This window comes from Manacus candei, unplaced genomic scaffold, assembly GCF_025592945.1.
Source record: "Manacus candei isolate 608988 ecotype Guabito, Panama unplaced genomic scaffold, ASM2559294v1 h1tg000049l, whole genome shotgun sequence".
Lineage (NCBI taxonomy): Eukaryota > Metazoa > Chordata > Aves > Passeriformes > Pipridae > Manacus > Manacus candei.
In genome coordinates this window covers 5,484,783-5,507,133 of record NW_026138097.1, presented here as the reverse complement: position 1 = coordinate 5,507,133, position 22,351 = coordinate 5,484,783, and the positions used below count along the sequence as shown (strand labels likewise).

At 39.5% G+C, this 22,351-nt stretch overlaps 1 protein-coding gene across 3 annotated transcripts in view; it reads left to right on the top strand.

The window, feature by feature from the left end:
- Positions 1-4,295: 4,295 nt before the first annotated feature.
- Positions 4,296-22,351, top strand: part of ADCY1 (adenylate cyclase 1) — a 664,242-nt gene continuing 646,186 nt past the window's right edge. For all 3 annotated transcript variants that reach the window (XR_007906518.1, XR_007906519.1, XM_051798873.1), the window contains exon 1: positions 4,296-5,704. Coding sequence is in view for 1 of the 3 variants with exons in the window: in XM_051798873.1 (XP_051654833.1) it covers positions 5,036-5,704 (669 nt within the window). In the remaining 2 variants the exon portion in view is untranslated. The remainder of the gene's footprint in view (positions 5,705-22,351) is intronic.

Sequence of the window (22,351 nt, the reverse complement as noted above, 5' to 3'; positions counted from 1 at the left end):
ACAGCTCTAAATTTAGATGAAGAACAGACAAATCAGAGTTGATGCAGTACTGATGGGGAAAATGAATGACTGGTTAAAAGCTGAAAGGATCCAGCTGACCTGCTATAAATCCATGCTGGCAGAAAAGCACGTTGCTTGCTTGCTTAAGAGATTCATTAGTATTAATATGGAAGTTCAGTAGGTCACAGAAGTCTCATGCTCTCCTGGAAGGCTTAGAATAGAAGAGAGAGGTAAAGGATTCAAATGCTCCTAATGTTAATACTCTCTGCTCTGCAGAGGTCTGGAGAAAACCCATCCCATTCTCTGCTGTCAAATTAGCCACTGTAGCCATTTTATTTTTTGGTCAAATCTCCTAATTGCTTCAGCAACAGTCTTGTCTGACAATTGACTCGAGATCAAGGCCTTAATGTAATTTTCTTCTGGTCTAATTTTTTTTTCCAATAGATTACACAATTAGATAGACTACTATACAGATAGAGTTGTGACTAAAATAATCTCAGTTAAAAAAACACCGTGCAGTCCAATTGAAACTGAGTAAACAAACCTGTTCTTGTTAGACCTGAGCAGAACCAAGGGCACAGGTTTGTCACTGAGTGATTAGTATTATAGCCTAAATTTACTCTTGAAGGACTCATTTCTGTTTTCTAAAACTGGTTCTTGTACGAAGAAGCATAAAGGAAAAGGTAAGACCAAGAAGTGACTTTGGAGAACAGTGGTGAGGTTAGATGCTATTATTTCCTAATGACTAAACTTGTAGGTTTTGTAAGGCTTTCACTTACTGTTAGTGGGCAAAGTTTATTTCAGGTCTCTAGTAGAAATGCTCTAGTTAGGTGAATTCAGCCTTGCAGCTGAAGTTGTTTAACTGTGGAAGTGGTATGCATCAGAACTGTCTATTTCGTTTCTTCCCCATGAGAATGCATGTAATATAAATCAAACTTTAAAATCACAAATAATTTTAAGGAACAGTCATTATGATGCTTATGAGACCTGTTCAGATAGTATTTCAGTAGTCTCAGAGAAATCTAGTCTACGTTTCTTGAAATAATATTGTGAATGGAGTCCCCATATTGATTTCAAATGAAATCTGTGCATGATTTGGAAAAAAACATACTTTCATTTTTTTCAAATTTTTCCTCAAAATCTAGAAAAAGTGGTGAATCTATTTCAGCCATCCATGAGAGAAGGAAAACACTGCTGAATTTTTATGTTTAAACCTGGCCATTCCTACCACTTTCTGCAGGACCTCTTCTGTCCTGCTTTCTCTCACTAGATACATTTCTGTGGTGGCATTAACAAGCTGTGTCTGCTAGAATGAGTCTGCAGAAATTTCTCAATAGCTTTATGCAGAGTCCTTACTCTTACTGTCAGAGATGGTGAGAAGAAAAAAGATTTCTATCCCTGTCTCAGATGATAAAGCATGGCATTCTTTTACAGGTAGGCGATACTAAATATGGGTAAAAGAGGGAAATCTGTGCAATCCTTACTCCGATAAAAAACACCACAAGAAGAAAATTCTATTGATGCAAAGTTTTCCTTATGCTTAATTTTAAAATTGTCATGAATCTGAAGAGCTTTAGCTTTATGATAAGTATTGCTTTTAAAGATGATCTCCAGCCAACACAGGAGTTAGTGAGTGCTTGAAACTCTTGGAGGTGATAAGATAAAAAACCAAGTACTGAGTCCAGTAAAGTAAAACAAAATGGACAGTGAAAAATAATTATTAAATGGAGGACCTACATACTCAAAGTAAGTAAAAATAGGTGTTCTGAAACTCTGAGTAGCTCTGTAATTCAAGACTATTACTGTGATCCAGGCAAAATTAGTGAGACTTTTGCTTAGTGTAACATAGCCCAATATACTGCCCAACTCTCCATGAAGAATTGTTTTCCACTTACAGTGACTCAAACAATGAAGACAGTCTACCTCTTAAAAAAAAGGACTGAAAAACAGATGTGTTTTGCAATGCACAAGATGATGAAGCTAGGCTCTAATCACTCCTTCCTTACAATACTACATTTATTTCCAGATTAGTCTCTAATTAAAAATGCAAGAGTATGCAATAGGAAGAGCTGACTTGGATGTGGCCAGCATCCAGAACTTTGAGGGCATTAAATATCAAAAGCAACCTTGTATCTTCCTTAGAAATGAGGCAGAAGTGCACTACAGACCCGAAGTGTTGCTCATGGTTCAAAAAAACCCAACCAAGTTACTGTCATCTTCAGCAGATAAGCTTGGTCAGAAAATATGGTAGTGTCAAGTGCATTTCAGTAGTGTTATAGCTTGTTATTTGCCTTAATAATATATCTGTCTCAGACAAAGGTTCCGAGGTTCCCTCTTTATATTTGTAGCATCAAGTGCTAAAAATGAGGCTTTTCACTATGTAGAATATGGCGAAGTACTTGTCCTCCGATGTGAAACAGTGTATAAAGGATGGAAGAGTTTCATTAATCACTATTTGGCATTTCCATACTGCTACAGCGTCTAAGAAAGATGAAGCTTCAACAGTTCATTGCTTCCCCTCAACCAGATAAAAATAGAGACGTATGAGTCTCATACACATCAGCCTTCTCTGCTGTATGCATGTACTAACTAACCCAGACTGAGGTTGTAAGAAGCATGAAAATAATCTAAACTGCAGGGTACCTTGTAGGGAATTACCCTCCATTTCCCCAGTAGCAAGCTGAGAGCCAGAAGAAAGAAATGATAACTGCTAGCATGATAATTCTTTCGGTGGATAGTCCCTAGGGCTGGGCAACTAGGTGCCACCTCTTATGCAGTGTGAGATGTGAAATATTAATTTAACCCTCAGGATATATGAGCTCAAGAGAAAGCTGAGGACAGGTGAAAATCTAACAGTGTGTATTTGTCTAATATATGTATGACTGAAGTGAATTTATGCACCAGAGTGAACAAAGAGATTAATTTTATTAAGCTTTCCAAACACACTAGAGATATAGCAAAATAAAGGAAGCCTCTGTTTGTTTGTTTGTCAGATTAATTTCACTTCAGCTACGCATCCTGTTTTTACTACTCAGGCCAGCAAATCCAACTCCTTTACTTTCTTCCTGAAGGAAGTTACGAAAGTCTAAATATCAGCTATCTTTACAGTTCTGTGGTGTTTGACGGTTTGTCACAGTTTACGAAACCACCATGAGTTGCATCCCATGAACACAGAGTGAGTAACAGTCATTGTCTCAAGTGTGGAATATTTTGAATCTGTAACAAATTCCAGCAATGTTGATTCATTCCCTTTTCCTAATGAGTCCTATTCACATTCAAAAGAATGACAGCATATTGACTATGTAGGGCTAGGACTAATCTAAAATACTAAAATACTAATATGAAAAATATGTTGCGTTAGATTACACTTTTTAAAAGCTACTTTACTATCCAGAAGTGAAACACCAACATCATTCACGGGTATAACAAATCTTAAAGAATCACTGCCTACTGTCTATCTTAAGGCTTTTCAGCCCAAATCTGGAACCAGAACCTGACATCACTGACACAAAACCCAGCTATTAGATCTTCAACCTACCCAAGATAGCAGGATTCTGCTTTGATTCTGGAAAATATTCCTGCACCGCCTTTAAAAAGCTAAATATTTGTAATCTTTTATTTTGACATATTCCTAGTCCTGAATTTTATAAATGCTTGATCCAAAGCCAAAATTAAATGCAATGGTTACAGAAAAATATATTGTAGTGTATTCTTTGGTGCAGCTTCGTAATAGCGGTATGTGGTAGCAACATTATAGGCAGAACTAGAGGTTTTATTTCAAAAACAATGCACCCAAGTTCTTGATAGCACTATCAAGTACAATTTTGTGGGGGGTGATATTTTTCTCCTGTCACAGGAGTAACCTTCAACAGCCACTGACTGATTTGTACTCCCAGACAGGCAGAAGTGCTCACAGAAATGTGTTTTCTTGAAATTTTTCTCATTCACTGCACCTTTTCCAACTGCTTCAGAGTCTAGGAGACAAAACCACTAACATCAGAATATTTATTCATGCAGATAAGACTTTATTTCTGAAAGGAAGCAGGAGTCACCTATATTTATAAATGTATATGTATTTTTATATATTCACATATGTATGTATATTTACATGTATTTCTGTGTCTTCATATGTAGATTTTGTACATTTACATATAAATATGTATATGAATAGCTGTCAGGGCTGTCAGCCAGCCGCCGAAGCCCGGTGCACCCGGTGGGCCGGCGGGCCCCGGACGCCCGGCAGGGGGGACGCGAGGCGCTGCGCAGGGGCGGGCGGGTCCCCCCGCCGACCCCGAATTGCGGAGCCCCGGCGGGAACGTGTCCGGCTTCCCAAGCGAGCGGCGCGCAGGCGCTCCGCAATTGCCAGCCCCGGTGAGATGCTCTCGGACGTGGGAAGGGGATCGCCCTGCCTTTCCCTGCCTCCTGTTTTCTTTCCGGTCCCTCTGCGCCACTTTTCCTCCAGACCCCTGGCTGGGATTCGTTACTATTTTTTTTTATTTTGTCGCTATTTTTTTTTAATGTTGCCCGCCCCAGGGGAACACGTTTGTAAGCCTCTCTCTGTAGCTCCCGCTCCTCCAAATAGCGTTATTTGAACGGAGACCCGCCTGTTGATTATCCCCCACTCCCCTTCTCTGAGCTTCCACCCACCCTTTGCCCCCACCCCACTTCCGTTTGATTCCAAACCTTCGGATGGTGTTTTGGTGTCATTAGGAGATTAACATCCCTGGAGCACCAGGGGAGGAGGAGTAGGAGGAGGAGGAGGGTGGAGGGGAGAGCGAGACAGCAGGCAGGAAGGTTGGCACATTTACACGAGTGAGGCTCTCCTCCCGCCGTCCCAGCCACCCTCGGCTCCTGGGTGGCAGCGGAGGGGGCGTTTGCCGGCGCGGCGGGTTGCGGACGGCGGCTGGCGGGTGCGCCCGGGACCCGCACCCCCGGAGCAGAGGGCTCCTGAGCGCAGCCTCCCCCTCTTTTATGAGCAGCGAGGCGGCGGAGCGGCAGCGGGGGACACCAGGAGGAGCTTTCTTCCCCCGGGTTTATGAATGGCACTGACATGGAGGAAATACCGTTTCAGAAAGTCAAGACCAAGAGGAAGAAGTGCTGCCACTGCTGCTGCTCCCCGCCAGCTGCTGCGGCGTCGGGAGCAGGAGCCGGGCTGGGAGACCCCCCTCCCTTGGTGCTGCTGGATGCCATCGCCTGCGAGGACGAGTTTGACTGCAAGGAGCTGGAAGCTCTCTTCCAGAGCTACAACCTGAAGCTGGAGCAGACGTCCACCCTTAAGGCGCTGGCCGTCCTCATTGTGCTCACCGCCAGCCTGGCCCTGGTGGAGCTGCTCTCCGGCCCCAGCCTGACCATCTCCAAAGGTTCGCACCCAGTACACTGCATCATCTTCCTCTCCCTCTTCATCGTCACGAATGTCAAGTACCTGCAGGTCACTCAGCTGCAGCAGATCGTCAAGCTCACCTTGCTCTTCAGCTTCACCTTCTCCTTCCTCTGCTGCCCCTTCTCGCTCGGCGCCTACGGCATGGAGCCTCCCAGCGCCCCCGAGCAGGGCATGTGGCAGCTCATGCTGGTAACCTTCGTGTCCTACTCACTGCTGCCCGTCCGGACTCTGCTGGCCATCGTCTTCGGGCTGGTGGTGTCCGTCTCCCACCTCATCGTTACCGCCACCTCCGTCAGTGCCAAGAGGCAGCGGCTCTGGAGGACGGTGAGAGAGGCCGGGCCGGGCCGGGCTGGGCACTGCAGCGCCGCACGGCTGCGGGGTGCCTACCCGCCGGGGGGAGGGAGGGCAGAGAGACGTGGAGCGGCCCGGGGCGCGGCGGAGGCTGCGCGCCCCCCGCCCCGCGCCCCCAGCCCGGGCGGCGGCCGAGGAGTGCCCGGGGTGTCGCCGGCGGGGAAAGGGCGATCGCGCACCTGTGCCTCGGGCGGCTGTGTCTATAGTTCCCCAAAGTTTTCGGGAGGCAGGAGGGAAATAGGTCAGCTCTGGAGAGACAGAACCTCTAGGCTTTGTCTCTCCAAGGAAAATAGTGGAGCCAGCTATACTGTGCCCACGCTTGGGGCAAGTTCAGAGCACCGCATGCACAGTCGGTGCAATACAGCCCGTTATCAGTAACACCGCTTGGCCTGGTACAAACTTGGCACAGACAATAAGCTACGTGTGGTAATAATACTTCCATGGAGTTGGCTCGTATCCTTGCTGTCTTTCTCAGCCGTGGACCCTTCATGCTCGTACACATCCTATCTACGGGGAGGATTTGAAGACACTGTCTGAAATAAGTGGGACATTCACACCGGGAACCCCACATCGCTGCTCTCTCAGCAAGCGGGGCATTCCCCTTTCAGCTTCCCCAGGGCAGCTGCTGCCTCCTCTCCACAGTCATTACCTGCTATGGCAGTGAACTTCCTAGCCGTTCCCTTTCCCCTCTGAATCAATCCAGCAAAACCTTCCTCTGCAGCAAGTATCTTTGGAAACGTGCTGCTGCACTCTCCCCTCCTCCCCCGAGGAGCTATTTATATCCCTGCAGGGCTTTCTCCGGCTCTCGTGGCCTGATGGGCCGCACTGGCAGGGGGAGGATGGGGAGATGAGCGTATGGGAAACGCTGGGGCTGACAGTCGGAGTTTGCTACTGAATGCTCTGTTATGTGGTACCTCTGAACCACTGGGAGAGAGAAATTGAAAAATTTTTCTCTCCTTCCTCACATGCATTGATTATGTCTGCCCTCAGGGGAAGCACACAGGTTCTGTGATCTAGATTGTTGTTAAACAACAATTTAATGCATAATTGAAGTACTTCTGCAGAATCCTAGTATTATTCTCCATGACTGTGTAAGGCTGTGTTGTGATGCTAGGGCGCATGCAACTGGCATGGGCACAAACACTGGCATAAGCAGGATTGTACACCTTTGTGCCCAGAACCGTGAATTCCTGTCTTCTCCTTCCATGCTCACACAGACACACACACCTCGGTGTGACATACATGCACAGAATAGAGATATACAGGGACAATCTCTGAGTTGGGTTACTGAGACAAACAGGATTATTCATGGCTTCACGCTGCTGAGCTGGTGGACAAAATAAATTGTATATTTTGAAGGAGAAGAGAGAGATAAGCCGAGCTTTATGATTTACCCAGATAATCTGATGGTCTATTTTTAAATATGTGATTTAGGGTTTCCATGAGAGGGAGAGCTGATGAAATGCAGGAGCGCTGAGAAGAGCCTTCCTTAAAAGCATTCAAAAGGGATGCTAAAAATGCTAGAATATTCTTTTTGAGTAGAGCTGAAGATAGCTCTTTTTACTGGAGTACCAATTAGTCCTTATGGGAGTTCTGGCTATCCTGTCTCCCCTGACACACAGGCAGATTTTCCTTGATGCTGAGCTGCAGCTCAGTGTGGCATCTGCTGTTCTAGATGAATAACATAAAGAAGCTGACAATAATGTCTGCTGACTAAATTATCTAACCAAGGTCGTGAATGTGAAACATTTTGAAGAGAGAAAATCTGCTAACTCTCTCTCTTCACACTAGTTTAATTCAGTTATTCAACAGGTGAGAAGCTGGCTTAAAAATATGTATGAATAGTTGACTAACATCTGATGTAACATGTATGCTTCTTCTTCATCACCCTCTCCCTCCACCAGGGTAATTTCAGTGCTTTTTATGCAGTCCCCAGAGCAGTATCCTTTGCTGATAACGGAAGATAGAAACCAGCTCTGAGTCAAGCAAAATAACTGGTCTGTGAACTTACGGTGCACAGAAATTCACACTGATTTGTGGCATATTTGTAAGGAAAAAGTCTTGTGATTTGAAGACTATCTCTGTGTATGGAAGGGACTCTTCCCTTACACAGAAGTTTTTTTCTTTTCCAAAGAACAATTTCACAATGGTTGGAAATTTAAAGATACATAAAGGCTGCATCATCTGAATTTTACTTGCTTCACCTGGGAATAGCTGAGCCTTTTTTGTAAAGGCTAGAATCCCTTGCAATCAGGATCTGCTTCCCAAACAATGGATATTATCATGACAGCTCCAGTGCTTGTAGACACAGCATGCAGATGGCCTGTCAGGGAAGTAAGACTGCTCTATGCAGAGCTGCAATAGTGTGAAAGGGCTCTGTTCTTTCTCCGTACCCCTTGCTCCAAGTAAGTGGATGAATCAAAATATTCAGATAGAAATCTGCAGTATCCAGAAATGCAGAAGCACCTGCACCAATCACTGAGACCAGTGTTCTGTTAAAAAAACCTATGATTTTTCTGTGGTTCAAGCAACTTGGGAACCAGCTTGAGAACCAATTTTACTTTTGTTTAGCCTGAGCTTTAGGAAAACGTGGATCTATTAACTTCCACTGAAACTAAACTGGAAGGTAAAGTTGTCAGCAAGACAAAGCACTTCATGTTGTTTCAAGTTCAACTCATTAAGAAACAGGCATAACCAAGTCAAGGGATGTGTTCTGAAATGAGCTTTTGGATGCACATCTATTTCACTCTATCTGAGGAACTCCCATTTGCAAATCTTTGAATGCCAAATGACTAACTTCAACAGTGTTGAATCAGACCCTGAATGGGTCCCATGGCGCGCTTAAAACTTGCATCCATATAAATGTATGAACTCTTTACCTAGTAAAACCAGTGCTCTATGAGACAGATGTTTGTCACAAGGTCTATAGAATAAAGAACATTTAATTTGCAAGTGATAGTTTTCCGACAGCACAGTTATCTATGGGTGGTCTGTGGAGATCATGTCATGCCATGTCATGCCATGTCATGTCATGTCGGAGCTGAGACATAGGTACGTGTAAAGGCAAGAGGAGACAAGAAAAACTAGTAAAGGGAGGTAACGAGTGTCAGGGGAGTAATATTACAGAACTTGAGCTTCATCTTCCCACTCAATAGCTGTTTTTTCACCAAATGAAAGATTCTAATCTGCTAATATGTCCTGCTCATTTCTTAAGAGAAATATAATAATAGATAGTATGTGTGTGTGTATGTATATATATATATATAATAATGTACATATAAAATAAGTGTAATATCAAAAATATACAAAGTAATTGTGATCAACCTTGATCCCATTTGGAACAAGTTCATGTCAAAAGGCGTGCTGACTTCACAGCTGTTTTTGCATGTCTTATATGACACTGTGATGAGTATGTAAATGGAGTATATAACCACTATGGCATTGGTCATATTAGTTGGACTCCTTCCCTTCATTTGGAATCATGGAACAAAATACTCCTGCCATAAAACATGACAAGGAATCCACAGATGGCTGAATGTACAAATGAAGTTTTAATAGCTTGGACTCTTGTCTTTTTTTTTCTTTCTTTTTCTTTCCCTCTACAGCTTTCAGATATATGTTAGGTGCTTCAGAGCTGTTACAGAAATACAGAACCCTGCCCCAAGGAGCTTAGTCTAATTTTTGTTGCGATGCAGTGAGTAGGTGTTTTAGACTTTAAGACCAGATGGGGTAAGGAAGACAAAGGCTGCTCACAGAAATTACTCGGTGGTGGCATTGACACAGTTTGATGCCTTACTGTTAAATAACTTTTTCTGGCCCTCTAAATATTTTTGTCCCTTTTTTAAAAAACATAGGCTTATTTCCAGAAAACTGAAAAACAGATAAGGTGCCCTTACACATCACAGAAGTCTTTGTGAAAGAGCAAATCTTTAGTGAAAATCGAATTACAACATGAGTAAAAAAGAGCAGAAGAAAGCAAGGTGCTATCATAAACTAGGGAATTTTTTTTTTTTTAAGAAATGTGGTGAAATAAATATAGGTTTTGGCTAGTATTTTTTGATCTGTGTTTAAATCTGATTTTATGCATGTATTTATTTATTTGTATGATAGCACTTTTATTAATTCAAAAAGTACCAAAAATTGTAGTGGGGAATAGATAGTCTCTGTAAAGGCTAATGTGGGGGAAATTGATATCTTTTATTTAAAATAATTTATTTAATACTTAAAATTGCATTTTATCTTAAGTCTTTACAGGTTAGTATGATAGTAGTCTAGAATATTGCAAGGAATTGTCATGCAAAGTTAGTCTTATTCCTGCTAGTGTTTAATATGTAATTAATGAACACATCACTGACAGAACGGGTAATTTCCACACCTTTGTCTCTCATACAGAAGGCAGAGCCTAGTAGCCTAATAAAAGGGGTTGTAAATCAAAGTCAGCTCAGCTACACTGGCATTATGATTCACTGCAAAGCTCAGGTTTCCTCCTTCATTCATATAAAATACTGCTGAGGGACTGTACTAGTTCGTTCTCTGTGGTGCTGTTCAAATATTGGTATCAAGAATATCTCTGGTATTGCAAACATATCTATGCACTAATAATCTGTTTGAATTCACTATTTTCCTCTTTCTGGAGATGGAGACCACTGTTACTGAGTTTCTCAATATCTGTGTGTAACTCTAACTTCCATTTGACATTTAGTCCTTATTGAAAGATTGGTAAAAGTTTTTTTATTTTTTTTTCCTTCCTAGTTAAAGTGGGACTTTAATCTCAATTTGTGGCATAGGTTTTGCCAGGTATTGACCACAGTCTTTTTATCTAGGCACTGAAGTATAGGATTTTCTATGGAATGTAGAGTTCAGGGTCTTTTTCCACATAGAAATGAGTATGCTCTTGGCTTCTGAATCTGCAGACTGCTGACACTGCTACTCTTCGTGGGTTTCCAAAAAATAACAGCATGCCTATGGTTCTGCATGGTTGAGAAACAAGAAGCTTTTGGGAAACTGTCAAGAATCATACAGACTTGGAGAAATAGTAAATAATAATTTATCTGAGAAGTTTAATTGTTATTAATAGGCAAGATCCCATTATTACTGAAGAAAAAGATGCAAAAGATGTTTTAATAGTAATAAAAAAAACCCCAGGTAACACAGTTATACACTCAGTTTCTACCCTCTTTCCTTGATGTTATGCTCACCCTTCTCCTTCTTCTCCAAGTCCTAAAGGTGGTGGCTTCATTCTGCTGGTGGTATTGCCTGTGTTGACAGCATTTGGAGTCTTTCACAGGAGGGAAGGGGATGTCTATGTTAATGATTTCCTCTTTTTTGTTCTAGAGTCCATTTGGGGACATTTTGGTGTTTGCTAACATGTATTTCTCTTTCTTTATTGGTCTACAGCTCCATGTTTCATCCAAATTGATGATATGTACTTCCTTTTATGTATATTAGATACTTGTTCTTTGTTCCTTTGTTACAACTAATCCCAGATTTGTCTATCTTCATTAGCTGACCATTGGGGAGTCATTTTTATAGCTATGGATGTTGTCTTCAGTACCAAGTCTATGCCCCACCTTTTGTAATCCCATGCCTGTGTTCTACACCATCTCCTGCGTCTCCACTCAGGTCTGTATTGTGTTTCCATAGGCCTTCATTTCTACATAGTACATCATTATGTTTTAGTCATAAAACTGCTGTGCTACCATACAAAGACAGGCAAAAGTAACATAAACAAGCTACACACATCTGATCAATTAGGAAAAGTGTTTAAACCAGATAAAACAACATGCATGGATGTCAAAAGAAATATAGCCTGAGAAGCTAAACTTTTAGCCCAGAGCAAGCCTGACATGGCTCAGTCTGGAGATCTCACAAAATCAATGGGTAGCGTATGGCTTTTTACGTAGCACTGGCAACACAGTGATAGCAATGGCAATGTAGAGTATTACGGGGCTGTATGATTGCAGTCCTTTTTAACATGTGTGGGGCTTAGACTGCCTCCAGATGTCTTGAGCTAAATGCTGTCTTCGTTTCAAAATGGTAAAATGCTGTTGTCTAGACCCTGGTCAATAGCAAAACTTTGCATGTTATATTAGTAAATAGGGAATGTACTTAATTTACCTACTTACTGTGTGGAAAAGTAGTTTTCATATGTGTTTGTGCAGCTCTGAGCTCTGGGGCTACCAATTTGGGTTTAAAGATCTTTGGTGCTTTTATGGGATAAGTTATGAAGGGTTTCTATTTCTTCTTTCTTTAATTTCTTTATTTCTGAACATGTAATTTTGGATATATTCAGTCCTAAACTCCTATGAGACAATGTTGATAATAGGGAATAGTTGTTCTTGATATGATATGCCATTTTTTCTTCTGGATTCAAACTTACAATTTTTCCCCCATCTTGTTTTCCTCAGTTTTTAGTATAGTGTAGTGCTTTTCTGGTCAGAAACAGTATAATACAACAACTAGATAGTGCAGATTTCAATTTCTTTTCATTTACTTTAAGCACAGCCCTGAATGTCTACATGTCTACATTAGATGGCCCCTACTAACTAAAGCAGAAATGTTCTTTCTAGCATCTTGTTATCTCGTTCTGTCAGTTTAGAAGCAATGCATTCTTACAGTCCAAATTCTGCTATTACCATTGCAGAAGACATTAGCTAGCATAAAATAATGTTTTCTGTCTATCATTGTTAGTTATTGTCTTTTACTTTCTTAGATTCAAAAGGCCATACACTCCTGTCTTCACTTCCCTTTTTTGTGCTACTATAAAGTAGTACAAAACATAAGTAAATGCAGGTGGCATGTATGGAAAGAGAGAGATGAATCAGAAAAGTGTTGTTCCTTGTTTCTTGTAAAGTCTTGGTTGTGCCAATAGAGAATAATTGTTAGAAAGCCTTTTATGAGTGTGGGAAAGGAATGGCATGGCTTCATGCAGGTTTCAAGTTCCAATTAATTCATAATACATTATAAGAAAATTTGGTCTAAGACTTGAAATGTTTGTGCTCTATGACAGGAAGAGGTCAAGCAATATTAACTCCTACAAGATCCTTGCTGTTGGGAAGGGGAGGAAAGGGTGCAAGTGGAAGAGACTGGTTCAAGTTCTGGGGCTGAGTTTTGTCCAGCTTGCTATGATGGATGAGTCTGAGACACCATCAATGAGTAAAATATAACACAGGTTTTGTTTCAAAATTTCTGGAATAAGTGATTTCCTTTCTTTCTTTCTCCCTCTGGGAAATTTTTCATGGAAGGAGTTTGCTTTGCTTCAAACTTTTAAAAGTTTAATACGTACGTAGAGGAAATTGAGGAAACAACTTAGTTACTACTTTGTCCACCTGTTTTTATTCTGCATGAACTTAAAACATGAGCTGATTCCTGAAAGAAATAGTCACCAAGCACATTATATATACAGAAAAGCTGTTTTCTCCCTATAGTAAAAAATCCCAGAAATGTGGATCTACTGTGCTGTAAGCCATGAAGTGTGACAAAACTGTGAGAAATATAGTTATTTCTTTAGTTGTGGTTCAGGAACTACAGAAGTCTTTTGTCACCCAGAGATGCTTGTTGCAAGAAATGTGGCTAGTATGAAAAATTTTATAGAACAGTATTTCACTTTAACACCACCTTTCAGACATTCGCTCTGGAGCAAGGAGTTCATTATTGGATTCAGTAACAAGTGATTGTGCACCCCCCTATACAACTTTATAGTAACACCTTTCTTACCATCGTTAACACATAAAATTAAGTAATGCTTAACCTGACAGTTGTGAATTTTTTCATAGGTTGCTCATTCATACACTACAATAACAGAGAAATGTTTGTCAATTTCCATAAATCTGCTTATGATTATCTCTTAAAGACGAAAGTAATTATCCACCCACACAAAAGTAGAAAATGAAATAACACTAATAAACAGAGTTTTAAAAGAGATTTACATAAAATATAACCTTAATTTGAAGTATCAATAGGCTGAAAAAGAATATTGTGCTTGAGCAGAACTTGTGAAATTTTGTTGTCTTCTAAGGAATTTCTTTCTTTCTTTCTTTCTTTCTTTCTTTCTTTCTTTCTTTCTTTCTTTCTTTCTTTCTTTCTTTCTTTCTTTCTTTCTTTCTTTCTTTCTTTCTTTCTTTCTTTCTTTCTTTCTTTCTTTCTTTCTTTTTCTTTCTTTCTTTCTTTCTTTCTTTCTTTACAGAGTTTGACATAGTCCTTATAAAATTCAATATAGCAAAATAAAGTTCCAGGTAAACTGGTCACTGTTCATCCAAAGGCCTGAGTCTCATCTCACTTTAAAACAACAAAAGCCACCTCACAGGGCTTTGGGGAGATTTATCTGATGTACCAAAAATACTTCTTATCTGTAATAATTTCATCCCAGGATGTTTTAACTAAACAGGCACACCATTTAATGTGAACTATATAGGAAGTCAGTGTCTGCTTGTTTATGAAATGACGTGAAAGTAGTAATGGCAGTGGAAAGTTATGAGCAAAAAAAGCCTGTAACAGACAGAAGCTGTACCATGATCAAATTCCCACTGTTGCTGGTTGTCTCTGGAGCCTGCTCTGCAGACTCCTGATCATTGCTGTCACAGCTGTCAAAGATTTGGATGCTACTCCTCACCTGGCATTGTGGAATCATAGAGCTGTGGTAAAGTTTTGGAAATTCAGGATGACCCCTCATGGATGTCCTATGTGATTCCTGGTACTGGACTCTACAACTTCTTGTGATGATGTATCTACTGATCCATGCTGGTTTAATGGAAATCAGCTGTCACTGTAGGGGCTGTGGGAGTTGAAGAAGCCTAGTTTTTAAGTTCATGGTTGATTAGCTATGATAAATGCTCTGTCATTCTTCTATGCTTTTAAATATAAGGAATAGTGATGCTTTTCAAAACAGATAAACTAAGCATTATCTCTGTGTTCAGTACGTGAGTTTCCTCTTCCCACAGCTAGTTATGTAAATGACAGTGGGGAATGATAGCTGCTTGAGTTCCCCCAGATGGAAAGATTACAGTAGCTTATTTGGCCTTCTCCATGCAGCTCTCTCTATTTTAGGCAGCAGTAGACTGAGGAGATTGCAGCCGAGTTAATTTGCCTCATCTGAAAGTCAAAATAAACTGCTTTATCAATAGTCTATTTCTTCTTGCTTACACTGTTAAAAAGCTTAGTCTGATTTTTGCCTTTGAAGAGACCACAGCCTAAAGAGGGGAATCCTATTCTAAACTGCACTTCACAGTACCAATTAAGGTTAACACAATGGCTGAAATGGCTTTGGTAGGAGAGCAATATGATTTTCTAACTGGGAGTGCATACTCTTCTGGAATACCCATCACTAAAAAGGATGTTTAAGAAGAAAGAGCACGCTTCATTTGCTGGGCTGTTAATCAGTTCCATTGCTAATGCTAAATCTGAAATCTAGAAGAGAGTGAGTGATAAAATTGTTTGGCGTGGCTTTTTTTTTATCTCAACAGCATTATTTCTAAGCTTTATTTGATGGCTGATAGAAACATTAAGGGAATAATGAATGAGTTCTTGAATTCCCACTCACTACTGCAAATCTTATGTGTAGTTACTATATTCATTTATTAGGCAATGTATAGTGTAAACTGTAGGATTTTCTTAGCTTACCTATGTCAAGTGGCATGAAAAATGAACCTTTCTTACTCTTGGACACCTTTCTACTCTTACTTACTTAGGAGAATATTCTGAAAAAATTAACAGTTGGTATTTTACTGTTAGGATGAACAGAAGTATTGAAATGGGCAATGCCCACTTGCGAGGCTATGAGATATTCTTTAACTGATATTTTTGTAACACTGCTGTGTTATCATCAGAGGATGTTATAATTTAAATATTTTTTTCTTGCTTGCTTCTTTTCTTTTTCTGTTACTACTTTTGTGCAACCAGTCCTTGTCAGTTTTTTGCTGACTACCAGAGTTCTTGGTGCAGTACCCTCTGCTGAATTTCCCCCAAAAGGAGACATCAAACAGATACAAAACAGGGAGTATTCTGGGGTGCAGGTATCTGCAGAAAGGAGGTGGATCTTTCCTAATTTCCCTAAAGGTGCACAACATTCAGTCCCAGGACTTTGTCTGTCTTGTCAGTTAGTGAGTCTGAAGTCATGCACCTTCGTTCCAAATCTCTGTGCTATCATTTGCAAAAGTCTCATTTTTTCAACATGATTATATACTGAAAAACTGGGCTTAGCTACTGATCATAAAGCTTTTTCTTCTCTTGGGGAAAAGATATAATATCCAAGCCTAGCAAACTCAATTTTGTTTTCTTAGTTTGGGGGCAAACATGACTTGTTTTGTTAAGACCGCTTATGAGGTAACATGTGGAATTGGAATGAAATTGGAATGAAAGTTCGCACGGCTTCTTCACCAGTGGTGTTAATATGTATAACAGAAAGTGAGGCAATCATCCTTCCAGGGCATTACGGAGACTTGCTACTGTGTTTGACTTTTAACATGTTGGGTAAATACTGTTGTTCTTAGAGTAGAAAAAGTCACATTGACCCTAAATCAGTTTCAAGGAAGAACCAAAGGCTTTGACTTGTCAGCAAATGACAGCAGTGCAATATGTAAGTAGATACTGGCTTCAGTATGAGCTAATTTTATGTAACACAGCAATGAATGCAAAGTATGTCAAGGGAATTTTTTTTTTTAATTTTAGGAATGCTGAAGTCATCTGAAAATTACTGGTACAGTAGTTCAAAAGCTGGCACCCAGCAGGCCTGTCTGGGAGTAGGTGAAGAGGGGAAAACCATTAGGGATCCGATTACTGATTCTCAGGAGAAATATTTGTGTCTCCACCATCTGGAAATCTCACAGTTGTTTTCAGAGCTAGTTAAACTGTATCCTGTTGAAAAGTTTCTTGGGATCAGTGTAGATGCCAAAGGTCTACTGGTGGCTTGGACATACTAGAATGCCTCTGTATCATATACGTAGTTGTAATATAATCAACAAATGTAGATGTTGATTGGTATGATTAGTCTGAGCAGTTTCTGGGTTAAGTTTTGGGATTTTTCATGTGACAAAGGAGTACCATAGGAAAAATAGAATCTAGTTAGCTTTCTCAGTTTTTGTCCAGCAGACAGAATGTTTCATTTCATACACCTCTCATGCCCTCTCTAAACAGGTAAATTTCTGGTCCAGTACATCTGTTATGTAAACAGATACTAGACTTCCATTTAACAATGGAACAGAGGCTTGGTTCCGCTATCCATTTTAAGGATTAATTTAGTCCTCGGGCAAGGTGGAATGTCAATTTCTGTCAAACATAATGCCAAAGACAAGAACCAAACTGCATTTTGCTCCAGCCTGTTGAAGATGCTTTTGGGGTCTGCAGGACACTGTTCCAGCATGGGGTGCTCCATGTGCAAATCCTGACTCATGTTTGTGCCAACTGTATAGTGTGTGCAAACAGAACAGGAATTCCAGCTAATACATTTTCTCCTCTGACTCAAGGAACCTGGAGCACAATTCTTTTTGTTCAGAACAGAAGAGTCTTCATGACTGACCTTGGTGCACTCACTTTCTGCACTGTGGCGTCGCTCCTATTCTAGGTCAGTTTTGCCTGTGCCTTTCGTGAGGGTGGGTAGCACTCTGTGTTGTCTCACCTAAGGCACGCTTTTTTTTGATCTGTTAGTCAAACTTAGTCCTGTGAGTTTACAAATCCCATGTCACACAGCCAGGTTCATTTTGTCAATACAGCCTTCTAGGATGTAATCTGATCTCTGCGTGGATCATAAAGTGGCATTAAAGTGCTAACACACCAATCAGATAAAAAGAGAGATCACAAAGCCTGGTGGTAACTGGTGATATCATCACATCTGCTATTTATGTTCTGAATAACTTGGAAACGCATGTGTGATGATGTGTGATGCTCAAGTAATGCCCTCTGAACAGGAATCAGAACTCTCTCATGTTGAAAGATAGTGCTTAGACTTTTCTCAGACTTCAGGAACATCTGGTATCTAGAGTCTAGTAAGAAGGAAGTCTCATAGGTGAGTGATTAGTGTTAGACAAATAATCAAAAGGCCAGTAGTTTTTTTCTGGATTTCCAAAAACAGTCATTAATGGCCTAGTGTTATTCTGAAGCCATATTTTAAGTCACCATTGTCAGTGAAAAAAGTAGTCTCATGCGTATGGATTCAGCACTTTTCACCACCAAAACACAGTTGAAGCCCTGCACTGAGTAGACCGGGAAGCTAATGTGAATTAGAGCCAGCCAGGTAGGATGGGCTTCCAGATGGATGAGTTCTCAAGTCATGTTCACACCTGCTTGGGCTTCTGCACCGGCATGAAGAGACTGGGAAGATGAATAAGCAACCAGTGGGAAAAAAAATGGGTCCAGAAATGCCTTTTTTTTTTACTCTTCTGTCAGTTTATGTCCTTATGTTGTAACAACAACCATGTTTTCTTCACTGCCAGATGAACTTCAGTGGGAATAGTGTTAGCCTGATGACAGCTTTTGCAAATGCAACCCAACTTTTCACTTTTTAGCTAATTATATGTACCTTAATTTAGACATGGATGTTTGAAAAATACTTAAGCCTGGTGTTATAACTAAAATTTTGTTGACTTAGTAGAGCTGTTAAAACAATGTTTCTCATTGATGGATCCTGAAACAGCTTTCAGCATAGGTCCCAAAATTTTATAGACAATTTGAAAATATAAATTACTGTAAAGGACCAACAATCATACTTTCTTATTTTTCAAAAACCCTTTAAAAATAATATATAGAGGGACTAGTTTGCTAAAGATGCCAAAAAAGGGAAGTTACATTTAAAAATGGCTAGAAACAAATAAAATTTGTTTAAAGATTTTGGATTCCTACAAAGGGCCATCCTTAAGTTTCTCAAAACTTTAAAAATTGCATCAGTGTCCATAAAGAAGTGGACCATTTATAACCAGTATGTTGGACTCAGTGAATGAATCATGAAATACATTAGTTCTGGAGCAGGCAAGGATGTATCTGGTATGGAGTACAGAAGATACTATATTAGATTTTGATATGGGAAATCAATAGGCTTTGCATGTTAGCTTGGAAATGTTATGTGAATATGTTATTTCTTTCAGAATGTACAGAAACCATGTTGTCTCCATACAAAATAGGCAGATTCTATCTTACACTATTAATTTGGCTATATTTGTTTCTGAATACCTGAGCTACAAAGCAGACCCTCAAAAAAGGCCTTAATTTTGATAGCAAAGATGATACCCTGTAATAATCTGTGCTTTTCAGTACTCTTTCATCCAGTCACAATCAAGAGCAGATTGCACAGTACTGTTGTTGCATTGAAATAAAGATGTCTTGAGGCAAATTTATGGAAAGCACTGAAGAGTGTTTGCTGAAAATTAGTGATGCAGTGCTATAAAATACACTATTTCTATATCTTGAAACTAGTCTTACTTTGCAGTAGTGTTTCAGGAAAGCACTGCTTGCTTAAGACACTTCTTTTCTAATGACTGTTTTCTCATTGCAGCTGAGAAAACACTAATGCAAAGCAAACAAGGGATTACTCACAAACTTTACATACCAAATTCTAGGCTGAAATTCAGTATGTCTTATTATTATTTACTATTGATGTTATGGTAGTTTCTACAGGTGTCAACTCTGATGAGCTTCTCAACTCACTGCTTGCTGTAGAAGAGCACAAGTAACAGGCAATCCATTGTCTTCTGCAAGACGTGGCAAAGAACAGAAAAAAGTCTAGAGATAAAGAAGTGAGATGATTTTCCGAAACTCAGAGGTCAAACAGAATAGATTGGAAGAGTCTGACTTCAGCTGCTGTTGATGGGGACAAGAATTTAATAAGTAAAGACTTCATCTTAAACATCATAAAGCCCCAAGGAATAGTTTATAATATTTCCATTTACTCTGGGCTAAGCCATACTGTCATGTTTTCTTTTCAGTTGCTCTGAGATGAACCTTTTCCTCTGGTCTGTGTGACTTGGGGCAGGATGTTCATAAAAGAGTGAGGAGTTTCATGTTACAGTTAAATGGAGTATGTTTATGAGCCACTTAATCTTTTTTCAATGTATTTGCTTCAGTGACTTTATTATTAACTGCATAAGATGTAAGTGAAAGGCTGAATTTGTTTACCAAAAGCAATTACATGAATGTACACAACTAAGAATAGCTATTTATCTATAGATTTTCCAAAAATAATCAAAATTGTTTCACTTCATTTTTTCCTCTCTTGGGCAAAGTGAAGCTACAAATATGTTTTTGAATAAATTTCCTTCATGGTTTTAGAAGAAACCATCCATAATTTGTACATTTTAATGGCTATCTATTATAATTCTGTATATGATATATAGTATGATAAGGATGAATGATGTTATGCCGGAGCATATTGTATTTTAATTATGATAATGATAAGAAACTTACAGTAAGCAACAGAAAATATGAAAAATTAAAATGGTCCTTAAATGCTCATTATTTTATTTTCTTTTTGGCATTTCTAAAGAAATATTAGCAGACTTTTTGGAGGCAGTACACCAGTTTGTTTGCAGAGGATTTGGGCTTCATTTTGTTTCATGACATAAAAGAAGTAAATATAAGAGCTGTGTGCTTGGACAGCTTGAGAGGAAGTTAGTGGTTAGTCAAAAGAAAAAAAAGAGGCAAGCTGTCCTGTAACACATTGATTATAATTCCCAGGAGCACCTTCACAAGTCTTGTGAGTTAGAACAACCTTGCCAGGTATGTTATTGAGTTTTACCTGTATCAGTATGTTTGACAGCACAGAATTGAAGCATGCTTTAGCAGAACAAATCAAAATTATCAAAGAATAGGTAAAAAGTTTTTGATGTGAGGAATACAAGTGACTTTGTTTTATAAAATATTGGGAAAAATTACCATTTCCCCCCCTTCCCTGATTTCATTTTTGGAATTTTCACTATGCTTGCTTTTTGCTATTTGAATAATGCATTTGAATATTGGAAATGGTCTGTAGTGTACAATTGCCTACACAAAGACAGAGCATACTTATTCTGAAAGTTATTGAAAGAAATATCCCTCCCAAAGGAAATGAGTCAAAGGACTCTCAATTTTTCATTCTGTCTGTTTCTTTTCCTCATTAATGTTCTTGCACAGACTTCATAAAGATTTTCCTTCAACTCATCTCTAAGCATCTCTATGACTATGGGAAAGTCTCTCTTTTTGATATTTTTTCTGAATTTTTATTAGACAGGCCATAAATATGAATTTTTGCATCTTGTCCTCAACTCCTGCTTGTGCAAGACCCTCAAAAGAGGAATTCATCTTGAGGCAGCTTGCATTCCTTACACTTTTCAAGAATAGAAATTGATGCAGAAATTAGAAAAATCAAACTGTATCTCTCTGACTGTTCTGCTTCCTTCTGGAATAAGCATTTCACCCGGTGACTTCAGTGTTGGGTTTGTTTGACTGTGAGCATCAAGATATCTCTACAGACAGATTTTAAGTTCAGAAAACAGTAGGAAGTGTACTGGCACTTTCTGGATGGTGTTTTGTATAAGCTGGCTTTGTGAACCTCTCATAGTAGCTGAAGGGGTGGATTTGTTTTCATAGTTATCGGAAAAAAATAAAGCTCTTCCTGGGCCTAAAATCAAGACCATTTTGTCATTAAGTATATGAACTAAACTCAAGTTTTCCTGCCTGTTTAATTTTAGCTTTCTGCATCTTATATTTTTTTCTGAGGAGATCTGTAATCTATGATTACAGAGTATGTCCTAATATGATTGATGTTTCTGGATGCAATCTCAGGGTCATTACTGAACAACAGTAAACAGAAAATGCTAACAGTAGTTAAACTGTTGGTATTCTTTTTATTAATCTTTTTACCTTCAAAATTTTGTTTGAATTTCTCTGTGTAATGCTGACCAGAAAGCATAATATCATAAGTGCGTTGCTCTAGACTTTCCATAAACACATCGCAAGTACCACTTCACAAATTTTTTTTGTTTGCTTCTTGAAAGATCATTTATCATTTGCCAGGGAAAAAAAAAAATACACCACTCAACCTTCTTAAAATGAAGTTTGCTTTTTGTGTGAATAAATGCTCACTGACAGTCCTTGTCTTCTGAAGCTTTGATGCAAATGTTAAAAACCTCCAGGACAATATAAATTATGGCCCTTTACAAGTATAGTTTCCAGGGCAACTAAAGGGCCTACTGTTTCATAAACACTGTGCTCTCAAGCAGAAGCATTTGTCTGTCTGCTGGGAGATTATTTTACACTTTAACATATTAATTTTAAAATCATATTCCTCCTGTGAAAGAATACCACTATCATCTTCATTCAGGTCTGGACTATTTGAAAGTGAAGCATGGAAATATACAACTGCACTTGTAAGTGAGGTTTGGGCTATAAATGTGACTGGTGTAATATAAGAAGGCTGTCAGATTTCCTTGTGTGATGCAGCAGTATCCTTCCTTTACCACCCAACTGCAGGCTGACACACAGCTCCCTCTCAGTGCTGTGCGCTTTGCAATTCCTGTCTGTTGGAAGATCACTGCTAAATTTCCGATCAGGCTTTTATTGCCATTCAGCTGTAGAAAGAGGGAGTTTTTTGGTTAACAGGACACATTTGGACTTTAGCCATGAAAAAATGTATACTTTGCTATTGAATTTAACATGTAT